Genomic DNA, 15,197 nt, shown 5'->3' with positions numbered 1-15,197 from the left:
GGTCTACCTCTACCACTCTATTTCTTAGCCAGCGTCAAATAGTTTTTATTATATAGTATATTATAATTTTAAATTTTATACTATAGTTTTAGATCTGGTACAACTAGAAGACCTTGCTTTGCATAATTTTTTCATTACTTTCCTTATATCCTTGACCTTTTGTTTTTCCAGATGAGTTTTGTTAATTTTTTTTTATCTTCATAAAACTTTTTTGTTAATGTGATTAATGTGGTACTAAATAAGTAAATTAGGTAAAACTGTCATTTTTATCATATTAGCTTGGCCTACTCATGAGCAATGGCTATTTTCCTAATTATTTAGATATGACTTTATTTGTGTGAAAAGTGTTTTATAATTATGATTGTTCCTGAGTTTCTCTTGGAAGGTAGATTCTCAAATATTTTATATTGTCTATAGTTATTTTAAATGGAGTTTCTCTTTCTATCTCTTGCTGTTAGTTATTATATACAGAATGCTGATGATTTATGTAGGTATATTTCACATCTTGCAATTTTGCTAAAGTTCTTAATTATTCCAAGCAGTTTTTTTGTTTGATTCTTTAGGATTCTCTGAGTATGCAATTATATAATTTGTAAAGAGTGATAGTTTTGTTTCTGCATTTCATTTTCCAATTCTAATAGATTTTAAAACAGAGTACTGGTGCATTTTTGACTGATGACTAGATCAAAGGCAGACCTACCTTGTATGTGGTTGAGATAGAATGGAGGAGTAGTTCATGGGAAGTAAGTAGGTTGAGGAACTGACTGGTTAAGGTATTTAAGGAATCATCAATATGTATGTTGAAGTCCATTAGTATGAGGGCAGATGTTGTAGAAGAGATAAAAATTATGAACTATATACCAAATCTATTTTGGAAAAAAGGGGTTTCTATAAACAAGTAACCAAGATTTTAATTGGGTGGTAGAGATGAACAGTATGATCTCCAAATAGAACAAGTTACTATATGATAGAGATAAGGAGGGAACCTATAAGTGGCAAAGAGGAATAAGGAGTATTTCAACACCCCTAAATTCCCCAAGGGAGTAAAGGGGAATGAATGAAGATGCAGCTAGTACTGTAAAGGGCAGGCAGGGGAGCTATGTCACCAGGGAGAAATCAGACAGAAGTGCAGAAGAAAATTAGAACGAAGGAAATGTATTGTCTATGAAACAGGTATTCTGGAAGTTGAACCTTTAGAGTAGGAGGGTTGAGAAAGATGGTTATAAGGAAATGGGTGGTAGGGGTAGGGAATAAGATTTAGATAGTGACACGTAAGGATTCAGAATTATTAGAAAGTAATGGTATGATGAGGTGTGAGAATGTTCATCACTGAATAGAAAGTGTCATTCTTCTTCCTAAAGGATGCTGAAGATCAGGCTAAAAACAAGGGTAGCATGAAATGGAAGGTACATGGTTAAGCAATTAGATAGAACACCCTGTTCATCACTCCTCTTCCTTTTAAACAATAAATGATAGAGGGCAGCTAGGTGTCAGCTAGATGGTTCAGTGGATAGAGTGCCAGCTTTGAAAGTCAAGAAGACCTGAATTCAAATCTGATGGCAGACACTTAACACTTCCTAGCTATGTGACTCTGGGCAAGTGATTTAACCCCAATTGCCTTAGGGAGAAAATAGTAAATGATCAAGCAGTAAAAGAAAGCCCTACCAACTTTCCTTTTCCTTCAAGGGACAGGTACCTCAAAAGATGGAAGGCCTGTGATCAAAGGGAAAGTTGAGATACCACTTCACACCCACCAGATTGGCCAATATGACAAAAAAGGAAAGTGATAAATATTGGAGAAGATGTGGAAAAGTTGGGACATTAATGCACTGTTGGTGGAGTTGTGAACTGATCCAACCATTTTGGAGAACAATTTGAAACAATGCCCAAAGGACAACTAAATTAGGCATATCCTTTGATATAACAATACCACTTACTAGGTTTACCAGATACTACTGTAACCCAAAGATCTCATAAAAAAGGAAAAGGACATACATGTGCAAAAATATTTAAGGCAGCCCTTTTAATGGTAGCAAAACATTGAAAACTGAGGAGATGGCCATCAACTGAGGAAATAGTTGAATAAGTATGAATGTAATGAAATACTATTGTGCAATAAGACGATGAACAGACAAATTTCAGAAAAAACTGGAAAGATTGGAATGAACAAAGTTAAATGAGCAGAACCAGGAAAACATCATACACAGTCAGCAATACTGTGTGAGGATCAATTATGATTGACTCAGCTCTTCTCAAAAATATAATGATCCAAAACAAGTACAGAAGACTTGCAAAGGAAAATGCTATCCAGAATCAGATAAAGAACTGATAGACTGGGAATGCAGATTGAAGCATATTTTTTCACTTACATTATTCTTTCTTGTTTTTTTTCTTCTTATCTGTTTCTTCTTTTACAACTATGACTAATAAGAAAATGTTTTACATGATAGCACATGTATAAACTAGATCAAACTTCCTATCTTCTTTGGAAGAAAGGAGGCAAGGAAGGGAAGGAAGAAGAAAACTTTGGAACTCAAAATATCATAAAATATTGATGCTAAAATTTTTCTAGTCATGTATGTGGGAAGAAATAGTATTATACTCATTCATAATTCCCTGCCAACGGGGAAATTTGGCTTAACTAAGAATATTTGTTATAAGGAATTCATTGTGTATTTCAATGTTTTCTTTGGGTTAAGAGATGGAAGGAAGAGAAACTCAATTTCTGTTTTTTAATAGACAGACAGATATTACATATATGCAACATTGTGTGCACTCTCTGATGAGGTCATTATATTATGTTTTATTTAATTATTTCCTTTGTTACAAGAGACCTTCCAAAAAGTATGAGCAATCCAAAATGTAATATAAAGCCAAAACATCAATAAAACTTAAAAAAATAAAAAGAATAAAGACATTGGTGAAGGCCTATTATTTTGAATAATTGTGGCCCTGAGATTACCTGGAACTTGGAGTATCTTTTCTGATGACCTTTCATGTATGAAGAAGGACATAAATATTTATTAAATAATTATGACATGCCAGGCACTATACTGACTGTTTTGTACTGTTTTACAATCACTGCATTTTATCCTCACAACACTCCTGAAGACAGGTGTTATTATTAACCCCATTTTACAGTTAAAAAAACTGAGGAAGACAGAGATTGTTATTTGCCTAGGATCCAATAGCTCGTTACATCTGAGGTCAGATTTAATCTCAGATCTTTCTGATTCCAAGCCCAGGCTATACCACAGTGTTACCATCAGGTGCTATGAAAGCAATAGAATATTACTGCACCACAAGGACGGACAAACATGAAGAATTAATTCAGAGAAATATGGAAAGTGGAGCCAAAAGAACCACACTCATAATAACTATAACAGTGTAAAATTAAAATGGAGGCAACAAAACTCAGGTCAATTACAAAGTCAATTACAATTAGTCAATGTCAATGTGAAGGACAGTACCTGGAGCATTGCTGTTTTTCATCATTTTCAATTGGGTCAGACTCTTGGTGACCCCATTTGAGGTTTTCTTGGCAGAGCTATTGAAGTGGTTTGCCATTTCCCTTCTCCAGCTCATTTTACAGATGAGGAACTAAGGCAGACCAGGTTAAAGTGGTTTGCCCAAGGTCATATGGCTAGTAAGTATTTGAGGACAGATTTGAATTCAGAAGATGAAGCTTCCTGACTCCAAAAATATCACTTTATTCATTGCGCCACTTAGATGCCCTCAAAAACGAATATTAGACTTGAATTATATCCGTCTGCCCACCCAAATATAAATTCAAGTTGCTTTCCTGATCACTATTTCTTTTTTTAAATTTTCAATAGTATTTTATTTTTCCAAGTACATATAAAGATAGTTTCATTTTCATATTTTTTAATATTGTGCAAGAAAAATCAGATTAAAAAGAGAAAAATCACAAGAAAGAAAAAAATGAACTAAAGGTAAGAATATTATCCTTTGATCCACATTCAGTCTCCATAGTTCTCTCTCTGAATGCGGATAGCATTTTCCATTCCAAGTCTATTGGAATTGTTTTGAATCATTGTATTGTTGAAAAGAGACAAGTCTATCATAGTTCTGATCATTTTTTCTTAATAGGTAAGGAGCGTCTAAAGCTATATCTAAGGCTTGGCTTCCTCCCCACCAAATGCCAATTGTACTATGCCCATCACAAAGAGTAAATCTAGAGAATAAACTCATTTATCCAAGTCAAAAGCAAACAAATCGGAGAAATTCTGAAGATCAGAATATACCAAGCAATATATAGAATGAATGGGGTTCTATCACTGGAAGTAATTTCAGCTCAACAGAAACTCTACTATTTTACCTAAGGAGAAATTCACCAAAGTTTTTATTGGTACAAGCTGAAAATCAGTCTTACATGAAGGAATCAGCTGTTCTACGGTTTGGTTTCTTCTCAAAATCTCTTTCCCTCCAAGATACTCTGAATGAAAAGAGCCTGGAATTCTAGTGAATCCTCTCTCAAAGCTGGAATAGAAGAGAAAGACCTCTCTTCTCCCAGTCCTTATCAACTTTGCCCCTCACAGGTATAGAAAATCAAGTAATCATTCTCTGCACTAATGTTTATAGTCTTATGCAAATGTATTAAGGATGAACCCTAGGTTACTTGTAAGTTGGTTTTACTTATAAATTGGAAGGATTCTTTCTCTACAGTGGATGATTTCCATGGCTCAACTAAATTCTTCTAGTGTTATATCTCTGATGTCTTAAAATATTTGAGGTGCTGCTATTTAGAAATAAGATTACACTGTTTGGCTTCAAAAAGCAGAATCAAACGCTGTCAGGGGAAGATAGAAGAGGAAGGTGTAGGCTTAATATCAAGAAAACAGGTCCTAACAATGAGAAAAGACTGCTTCGGATTGATGCTATTCCCTCATTGGAGGAGGTCTTTATTTCAAGATCTCTGCTTTTACCAAAAAAAAAAAAAAAAAAAAAAAAAAAAAGAAAGAAAAGAAAAAAAAAGAAAAAAGAAAAAAAGAAAAAAAAAGAAAAAAGAAAAGAAAAGAAAAGTACAGATATGAATATTTTGATGCATTGAGGCTCTGGGCTTACTTCCTGCCATTATTTCCTTCACTCCTGTCTCACATAAAGAAGTGATCTTACTGAGATTAACCCTTCTACCAGTTCAATGGATCTCATTCTCTCCTGTCTCCTCCAGCAGCTTGCCTCCTCTGTTGTCACCACTTTCACTTATTTTCAACCTTTCTTTCTACTGATCCTTCCTTACTGCCTACAAACATATTCTTGTCTTTCCTATCTTTAAAAAAAAACAAAAACCCTCAACTGATCTTTCTGTTCCTATTAACTATCATCTTATATTCTTCTGCCCTTTATAGTTAAACTTGTATACAAAAGGAGTCTCTACTTTCTCTGTTCTCACTCTTAAGTTTAAGCCCTTACAATCCTTCTCATGACCTACTATTGCACCAAAACTACTCTCTCCAATGTAGAGTGATTTTTAGTTGTCAAACCCACTAGCCTTTTCTCAGTCCTCGGGGGTCTGCTTGTCTCAAATCTCTCTCCAGTCCAATCTATTCTCCATTCAGCCATTAAAGTGATTTCCCTAAAACAAAGGTCCAATCTTGTCACCCACCCCCACCCATACCCTCTTAAATGGCTCCCTCTCACTGCCAAGATGAAATACAAAATGCTCTATTTGGCATTCAAAATCCTTCATAACCTAGCATCCTCCTACCTTGTTGGTTCTCTCTGTCTGTCTGTCTCTGTCTCTCTCTCTCTTTTCTGTCTCTCTCTTTGTCTCTGTCCCTCTCTTTCTCTCTCTCTGTCTGTCTGTCTCTCTCTGTCTGTCTGTGTGTCTCTCTCTCTCTGTCTGTCTCTCTGTCTCTCTGTCTCTCTCTCTGTGTCTCTCTTCTCTCTCTCTTCTCTCTCTCTCTCTCTCTCTCTCTCTCTCTCTCTCTCTCTCTCTCTCTCTCTCTCTCTCTCTCTCTCTCTCTCTCTCTCTCTCTCTCTCTCTCTCTCTCTCTCATTCCACCATCCCTCTTTCTTTTTCTTCTCTTTCTCCTTCTTATAGCTAACTCTCTCTTTAATCTCTTTTAGGATTTGGCCCGTTAGTTAAGGGCACCTTAACTCCAATTCATGGAGTGTTCTCTTTCCCCTGGTTAATTATGAGTCCCACTCGGAACTTAGCCTTTCCATTGTTAATTGTTACATGCTCTCCCAAATCTATTTCACATTTATCACTATTATACCTCTTCCTTTGTAACCTCTTTTAAACAAACCTATCTTTTTGTCAAAGAAAATGGCTACTGTGAACTCCTCACGTGACTGAACCCCGCATTCTGTGCCCGCATCGGTGCTGACTCCAACCACATGGTTTGGTGCGGAATTGCTCTCCAAAATCACATCTCACCTACCGACCTCCCAACCAAAATCTCATCTTTCACCGGAAGTCTTTCCCAGCCGTTTAATACCGTCTCTCTGTTCTACTTATCCAGTGCAGAGTTCGCTGGCTACCTCTTCGTTTTCTTCTTGTCTCCATTAGATTGGAAGCTCCTGGGGGGCGGGGCTTGCTTTTGCCTCTTTTTTGGCCCCAGAATTTAGCACGGTGATTGGCCCCGGGAGGGGCGTGTGACTGTGGTAAGTGCCGGGGGATTCAAAGAAACCAGGTCCTGCTCTCAAAGAGCGTGCAGTCTAAGGCACAGTCAGCACGCTAACGATCACTATGAGCAAGGTGTTGAGTGTGAACTTTCGTAAAATTGAAGGCAATGGGAAGCCCGAAGCCCTGGAAAGGACGTTTGAGACTTTACAGACATTTGTGTGTTGCAATTGTTCATTACAACATATCTCAGACCTTGTGGGAGCTACGAATGCACATTCAATTTCTTGCCTTTAAATAAAGCAATGGTTTTTCACTGGGGCGTGGCTTCATTTTTCCCCTCCGCCTTTAGGGTCAAAAGCAAAACTAACGGAGCAGGCAAAAAGCAAAGCCTCTTCGTTGGCTCTTTTTGGCTCTTAACGGCCGCCGTACTAAGGCGTATCCGGAAGTAGCCATTCGTGTATTTAAAGACTGGAGGCGTCAGCTCCCGGGCCAGGCCATCATGAAGCCCCCTGTAAGGCGGCGCGCGGCCCCGGCGCGGTACCGAGGGCTGGCCCCGACCGGGGTCCGCACGGCCACACTCTGGACCGCACGGGAGAAGCAGCAGCTCCTCCGTTTGCTGCAGGCACAAGACGTGGAGCGGGAACCAGCCGCTGCGGAGCTGAGGCAGGGGCTGCCCCACCGGAGCGAGGCTGAGGTTCGGGGGCGGGCCGAAGGAAAGGGGGCGGAGCGTAGCCCAGTTCAGAAAGAGGCTGCGGTTTGGGGGCAGATCCAAGGAAAAAGAAATTGTGGGAGACTGGTGTGGAGGCGGGGCTTAAGGAAAAAGAGAAGAGGGATAGGCTCCTAAGGAAGCCTAAATGGGGAGGCGGGGTGAAGGGGCGGGGCAAAGACCAGAGCGAGGCTGTCGGGGCGGGAATAAGGGGAAAGGGGCGGGAATGAGTTACAGGAGTGTGGTGGGTGGGCATGTGGCTACGTGGAAGGTCTGGCCGTCCATCAGTCCATATTTATTAAGTGCTGACCGTGTGCGGGGCGCGGTGCCGACAGAAAGAGGCAAAGACAGAACGTGCTCTCTGTTTCCGGCGCCTATGTTGATTGTATGAACCTAATACAAAGCAGGCTCTCTACAGGATAAATAGGAGACACCTGACTGAGGGAAGGCCTTGGAATTGAGGGGCCGGGGAAGGCTGCTTCTAGAAGGTGGGATAGTAGCGGGGACTTAACGAAAGCGAGACAGGTCGGCAGTCCGAGTGGTGCGGAGATGCAACCAGAGAGAAGGCCCTGAGAGGTGAAGGGTCTCATCCGTGCCACAGCCGGGAGGCCCCGGATGGAAGAGTACTTGCATGGGAGTGTGGTGCAGAACACTGGAGGAGGAGGATGGAATGGGGCGTTTTGCGTTTGATCCCGGAGCAGTGGGGAGCCAGTGGAGTTTGCTGAGGAGGAACAGGGGCGACGTGATCAGTCTGAGCGTTAGGGGCGGGGTGGAGGCTGGGCTGGGGTAGGGAGCAGCTTGGAGCAGGCCCGTCCCCCGGCGGGCCGCTCCAGTCCTGGTCGGAGTGATGAGAACTGCCACCTGGGAGAGGCCGGGCCAGAGAGAAGGAAACATACAAAGGAGAAACTGACAGAACATTGACAGGGCTTAATGGAGGAAATAAAAAAGGGCTGTGGGTTCAGGAGAGAGTGAATTGGTTCACCAGGGGATCAGGGGCCTGTACAGGGGGGATGGCCTGGGAGACCATTGAGGGGTCACTCAGTGCCTCCTGTATTCCACAGAAGGGTCCTGGGGGTCCCCAAAGAGACAGGAAGTAGAGTCATTGAAAGAATCCGAAAAGAGCCAGTTGCTATAGGAGCAGGAAGAGAGAGCGCTGAGGGTAGGCAGGGTTCCAGAGCATGATTGTGGTCAGCTTTGGGAGAAAACTGGATCCAGCACAAAGAGCCTCCTTTTGGGAAGGAGAGGCGATCTCTTCTGTCTTCCTCAGGCAAGAGAAGGGGAATGGTCCCAGGGAAAAAAGATAATTGGGATTTTTTCTATTCGGTTCATTCAAATTCAGCAGTTATGTTGTATCTTCTGAGTGCGAGTCCTCAGGGAAATTGGAGGCCGCAGCATTCTGGAGGTGAAGGGCAGTTCAGAAAGCATTTGTTAAGTACCTACTATGTGCCAGGTGCTAAGGACAGGCCTTGTCTGCTAGGAGGCCCTCGCCTTCTCCTGGAAGGCAGGGAGTTCACTCAGGAGCCACATAATCCAAGTCCAACCTGAAGAAGACACACCCAGCACCTGAGGCCCAGCTTCAGCCTGAAGGCAGAGAGCCTCTCTGACCTCCCAAGGCAGCCTCTTTCCAGCCTTATAGCAAGCCTCCATTGCCCTCTGGGCATCCTTCACCTGTCCTTCCTCCTTCTGCCTCTGTCCAGATAGAACGAGTCTAACTCCTCTCTTCTTCAGGTTAAACATCCCTAATTCCTTCTGGACTCACAGCCTTTTTCCAGCCTTTCCAGCACATGGAGGCCTTCCCACAATGTGGCCAGGCTTGGTCCACGCCCCAGACGTGCTCTGACCAAGGCAGAGGACGATGGGACCGTCACCTCTTTGTTCTTGGAAGCTGCGCCTCTCTTAATGCACTTTAGGCTCTGTTTTGGCTGCTTGGCTCAGTGAGTCAGCCAAACTGCACGTATTTCTCAGACAAGCTGCTGGCTTGCCATGCTTTGGAATGGAATGGAACTGCTGGAAAAGCACTTAACTGTTAGCTGGGAGCCAAGCACTGTGCTAAGTGTTGGGGAGACAAATAAAACGCCAAGACAACCTGTTCTCGTGGAGCTCATGTTCTAATGAAGGGAGACAATCCCGACACCTGCCCCACCTGGTGAAGCTGAGCTTTTTAAACTCACAGGGAAGAACCTCTATTTTACTGTTTTGCAGATTTCAAGTTGGAAAGGACAGCACACACCAGTGGATCCAGTCCCTTCCTTTGTTTTCTAGATAAGGAGCATAAGGCAATGAGATCTCTGAGGTGGTCTAGGCAGGAAATGAAGTCCACATGCTTCTCCCCTCCATGACATGCTGTTTCATCCCTACCCATTGAAGTTTGTCCCAAGTGTTCCTGCACGTGGTGACCTTTTTGAATGTAGACATCCAGTTTATTTATTAGCTATCCCTTGCGGATCTGTAGTATTTACAAGATTGAAAAGCATGCCAGTTATTGATAAAAAATATTAATCAGCACGTAACTAAATATCAATCCTTGCAAACTCCCTTCCAACTTGATACTGATTCATTAATGTTTACCCTTTAAGTCCAGTCATTCAGCTGGTTCTCCATCTATGCAACTGGAATAGCTTATTAAACTATGATTCATGGCTTCATGGAGGATCTCATAACTGAATGTAGGGGATGCAAAATTTTGATTTATTATCAGTAAATGTGATTTGTATACATGGGTTTTTTATTATAGCTTTTTATTATATGCATGAGTATATGCATATATATGGGTATATATATGCATGGGTAATTTTCCAGCATTGACAATTGCAAAACCTTCTGTTCCAACTTTTCCCCTTCTTCCCTCCATCCCCTCCCCTAGATAGCAGGTTGACCAATACATGTTAAATATGTTAAAGTATGTGTTAAATACAATATATGTTATATACATGTTTTATATACCTACAGGGTCACATAAAGATTTCTTGAGTGAAAAGGGATTACAAACAGAAAAAGTTTAAAAAGCCCTGATCTAGCCCAGAAGTATCAAACTCCAGTTGAGAAGCGTTTAACAAAATGAATAAAATAAAACAAAACATAGATAATGTTAACATGCAGTTTTCTAAGTCAATATGCAGCCACAGGGATCTTTATCTTTGAATTTTATACCAGTGATCTAGCCCACATCTCTCTATCTCTTCCATAAGACTAATATGAAACACTTCATCAGATGGGTTTTTGAAAATTAGATGGATTTCTGCATATGAGTCAGAAACCTAGAATGCTAATCCCTGGAACTCAGAATCTCATGGGGATTAAGACTAAAACAAATAGCATATATCAATGATATAACACATATAGAAGAAGGTGCAAACCAAGATATCTCTGTGTTTAAGAGACAGGACTTAACCTAGCAGGGGAAATCAAGGAAAGCCTCTTGTAGAAGAGGGATTTAATTTAGATTATATCTGAAGCTTCTTTAGGGCAGGAGCTGTTTTTGCCTACCAGTGTTTGGCACATAGTTAGATGAGTTAATATGTGCTAAGTGCTTTGCCAGCCTTAAAGCACTATAAGTGCCAGTAATTATGATTATCGTGATTAATGATGCAAGTTGACTTGGATTTGGATTCATTGGGTGCTTGAGGGAAGAGTGTGACAGCCCTCAGCCCTACTCCCAGCTAAGCACTCAAACTCAGGACATTAGCATCCTGATTCCTTCCCTACCCCTTCTGCCTTTCTTCCTAGATCCAGGATTTCCTCCAGTCGTTGAAGCGTCGTGTGGCCCGGGAGGTGATTCAGCAGGAGCATCACTGCTGCCAGAAGGAACAGAGGCGTCCTAAGGCTGAGATTCCAGCCCCCATTGAGGTAAAGATGGGCTAAGAACACCAGAGAAGTCAAAACATGGGGACAGGAGACCCATAAGGATGGGGCTTGAGATAAAAGGCACAGTTTATTGTCGAAGCACATGGAAGGATGGGAGCTTTGAATCTGATTAAAGGGCTCAGCTTCTTATGACTTGTGATGCAGAGCCAGTCTTTTAGCCTCTTTGTGCCCCAGTTTCCTGATTTGTAAAAGGAGGGGATTGGACTAGATGCTTTAGGGTCCCTGTGGCCCTTGCCTGGGTATGAGAAGAGAGTCTTTGAGATATACAAAGTGGAGCTGGGTGAGGAAAAAGGGAGACCACAGTAAGGCTAGCAGTGGCCCCATGTGATTAGATTATGATCCTGTGTTCAATTCTAGGTTTGGACAGATCTGGCTAAAAAGGTGACCAGCCAGCTGGAAGAAGCCATGACTACTGCCTTTTCGCAGGTATCAGGGGCCCTGGAATTCTTGAACTCATTTCTGTTTTCCAGAATCCATGATTTCATGAGGGTGGGTACTGCCCTCAGTCTGTTAGCACTTGCTGTGTCATAATTGATTGCCTTCTTGAGCTCCTACCGTTAAAAAATCCACCCTCTCATGGCAGCTATCTAGGGATAGGCCTCTGCTAACCCTTAAGGGCAGATGCCCATAGCCTGCCCCAGACCAGACTTGGAGGCTTTCCATGTTGCTTGACTTACAGAGCCGCCTTCAAGGGCCCAAGACCTCTCGAGTCAGGATAAGCCATCAGAAAAGGGTCTTTCTAAGAAAGTACTGCCCATGCTCTATGTTTTGGGGAAAAACTAAAGTAGGGATTCTTAAACTAGGCTTGACAGATTCTCCCACCCCACAAGGGTTCCACTAATAATTTTCAAGAGATTCTTTGAACTTTAATAAAAAAAAAAAAAAAAAAAAGGTATACCCCCTCCTCTATAAACTCCAATGGTTCCTTATTACCCCTGGGATCAGATAGAATATCCTGTTTGGCTTTTCAGGCCCTGACCCTCTCCCTCCCTTGCAGGTGGTCTTTGATCAGGAACACTACGTCTCTTGAACATGATCCTCCTTCTCTTTGATGGTTGTCCCCCATGCCTGGCATTCTCCTGCTCCTGCCTTCTCTGGCTTTCCAGCTCCCACCCTCTGCAGGAGGCCCCCCTCTTCCCCCTTGATGCCAGTGCCTTCCCTTTGCTGATTGCCCGCAACCTGGGCTATGTGTAGCTTGTTTGTTCCCTGGTTGTGTGCACACTGTCTTTCTCGTTAGACTGTGAGCTCTTTGAGAGTAGGGGGGCTTGTTTGTTGCTTCTCTGTCCCTGGCACATGACAGCTACTTGATAAATGCTTAAATTACTAGCTAACTTTATTTTCATTAACTTCTAATTAATGACTTAAAACATGATTCTGAAAAGGGATCTGTGGATGTCACTAAACTGCCAGAGGCCCATAAACACAAGAAAGGGTGAACAGATCCCCTGGCATTGTACCTCTTGCAAGAGAGGGTGAACTTCAGATGCAAAGGGAGATGTCTGGTTTTTGGCCTGGTCAATGCAGGTTTTTGTTTGCTGGACTATACATGACAATAACAGCAGGGTTTTTTTTCCCTTCCACTGGTTCGGATGAGAAAGGCCTGTGAAGAGAAATAAATATAATTTCTGAAAATAGAGGAGGTGGGAATCCAAAGAGCCCCTGCCCCAGAGGAAGAAGGAATTCATGGTGAGGGGCTGCTCTGAGCTTTCCTATCTCCTCCGGGTGTCAGGCCCCTGGCTGTGGGCCCTTTATACCATGCCTCTGTTTTCTCTGCCCCTCCCAGATCCTAACCATTGCTGCCACAGAACCCGTGAGTCTGCTCCACTCCATTCCCGAGAAGCCGACCCAAGCCAGTGAGAGACAGCTTCTCTGCCAAGAGTCTAACTCCCAGGCAGAACCCCTGCCTCAGGCCCCAGAGCCCATCCAGGAGACCAGCGGGGGAGACTCTGGGCCCTCAGGCACCCCAGACAAGGCTGACTCCTCCAAATCCGGCCCGGCTGCACCCACAAATGGAAACCTTGTCATTGACTTTGAGAAGATCTATAAATATCTGTCAAGCATATCCCGGAGTGGCAAGGCACTTGAGCTTTCCCCTGGAGGTGAGTGGGGACAGGGATGGTGGAGGAGGGCTGCTGCTTAGGCCAGTGAATAGAGTGTTGAACCTGGAGTTCAGAGATACCGTGTAACCCTGGACAAGTCATTAATCTCCTCCCAGGGCTCCTGGGAGAATTAAATGAGATCCTACTTGTAAAGTGCTTTGGAGTCCTTCAGGGGCTCTGACATCATCACTAGCACCGGCCATTCACTCACCCTTCTTCTGCATCCCTAGAGTCCGCCGTCCTCCTCGATCTGCTCATGTCCCTGCCGGAAGAGCTCAGCCGCCTGCCCTGTGAAAAACTGCAGGCCCACATGGCTGGTTCCTACAGGAAACTGGTGCGCCCTCAGCAGCACTCAGACCCAAGCCACGGGGACCCCGGGAAAGGCCCCTCGGTGCAAGACGGTGAAGGGAGCACGTCCGGCAGCAGGGACCCCGGAAGCCTGGAGAACCCCCCTGCCGAGAGTCCTGCTGCCTCTGGGCCAAGTCCACCCTCGGCTCAGCACCAGCTGTGGCAGGACCTGGAGTTCTGTCCTCTGAACCCATTCCTGCTTCCCTTGGAGCTTCTGTCTCATGTGGCAGCTCCTGGGCAGTGAGTGCTGGCAGACCCTTTGCCAGGGGACCAGGCTGAGGACTGGGGTGGGGAGGGGGCCAGGAGGAGATTGTGTGACTGTGTGTGTATGTATGTGTGTGTGGGGGTGGGCCTGTGTGTGTGATTAGGGTGAGAAGAGGAGAGGAAAAAAAAAAAAAGATGTACTCCCAAGAAACAAAACTATGTTTATTATTTCTGAAATTCCTTTGATAGGTTTCCGGACAGTTCTATGACTCTGGGTTTATCTGAGCTCCTATTCTCAATGCCTCTGAACAAATATCTAAGAATTTGTGCTTGGTCAAAATGTAAAGGGATTTCCGAGTTCATAGGGCTGGGAATTATTTGCTCTGTGGAACCCCAATCCTCTGGGTTTGAAGTTGTATATGTGTTTGGAAGAGATTTCAGGCAGATGAATCCTGGGAGTTCTGGAGCAGCCATGGTTGTTCTGGGAAAAGCACTTTTTAAAGTATGATTTAAATGTGATTTAAAAAAAATTCATTTGCTTATTTAGCAAATACTCGTTGAGTATTTAGTAATTGTATTTAACAAATACTAATGAGCACGGACATCTCTCTCCTTTTCTCCCCTCTGCCAGGTGTGGGATATAGTGTAACATCCGAATACTCTAATATTTGCCACTTCAGTGTTATCATTCCTTTGATACCTTAGTTACATATTATAGTGAAGGTTGATTTTTTGCCTCAGCCTTCTGGTTTGGTTGCTGATGGGTACAGTTAAGTTTATCAATCTCGAAAATATATCTTAATTTCAGAAAGAATATAAGGAAAGACTCTGGATACTGGTTTTTATTTTTAAAATGTAAGTTTAAAAACTAATGAAAACAAATTACAAGTAACTAAAATTCCTCAGCATAATTTATTTATAACCATTAAGTCATTCATATTTTGCCATTTAATTTTTAAAATGAAACTTTGTCTAATTAATGCTGATATGCTTTCTCAAAAATTAATTTCAGTAATAGATTCAAGCTCCCACCTTTGCTCCTTTGACAAGTCATTCCATGCTAACTGTGTTCAATAACTGTTAATACCAAATTAATTCTGCTTCAGTTAAATTAAATAAAATAGGGAATTTGGGGCATTTAACTTAAAAGCAGCCAGTCTCTTCTCTTCACAGAAACATAAGCTTCTGTTTTTGTTTTTTTTCAAAATTCAAGTTTCATCAAACAGAATATTGAATGTTATCATGACTTAAAAATGGGCCATGGTTATATTCTTTTTTGCCTAAATATATGATGCAATAAACAATCTACAAAATGTTGATTCATTTCGAAAGAAGTACAAAATGAATATTTCTTACTCTGTGCCCTGTCCCAACCCCAGCTTCC

At 42.5% G+C, this 15,197-nt stretch overlaps 1 protein-coding gene across 1 annotated transcript; it reads left to right on the top strand.

Moving 5' to 3' along the window:
• The first annotated feature begins 7,045 nt into the window (after positions 1-7,045).
• On the top strand, positions 7,046-15,155 carry SNAPC2 (small nuclear RNA activating complex polypeptide 2). Its single transcript, XM_074301777.1, has 5 exons — positions 7,046-7,286; positions 11,025-11,144; positions 11,520-11,588; positions 12,946-13,261; positions 13,492-15,155. Exons 1-5 carry the CDS (start codon positions 7,092-7,094, stop codon positions 13,851-13,853), a joined length of 1,062 nt encoding a protein of 353 aa, XP_074157878.1. The 5' UTR covers positions 7,046-7,091; the 3' UTR covers positions 13,854-15,155.
• Positions 15,156-15,197: the final 42 nt, after the last annotated feature.

Source organism: Sminthopsis crassicaudata, chromosome 1 (genome assembly GCF_048593235.1).
Source record: "Sminthopsis crassicaudata isolate SCR6 chromosome 1, ASM4859323v1, whole genome shotgun sequence".
Classification (NCBI taxonomy): Eukaryota; Metazoa; Chordata; class Mammalia; order Dasyuromorphia; family Dasyuridae; genus Sminthopsis; species Sminthopsis crassicaudata.
The sequence above is the reverse complement of the archived record's forward strand: the minus strand, read 5'-3'. Positions and strand labels throughout refer to the sequence as shown.

Coding starts and splice junctions, on each gene's coding strand:
- SNAPC2 (XM_074301777.1), top strand. CDS start 7,092: ATGAAGCCCCCTGTAAGGCGGCGCGCGGCCCCGGCGCGGTACCGAGGG. Junction 7,287..11,024: donor CCCACCGGAGCGAGGCTGAG/GTTCGGGGGCGG, acceptor CTTTCTTCCTAG/ATCCAGGATTTCCTCCAGTC. Junction 13,262..13,491: donor ACTTGAGCTTTCCCCTGGAG/GTGAGTGGGGAC, acceptor CTGCATCCCTAG/AGTCCGCCGTCCTCCTCGAT.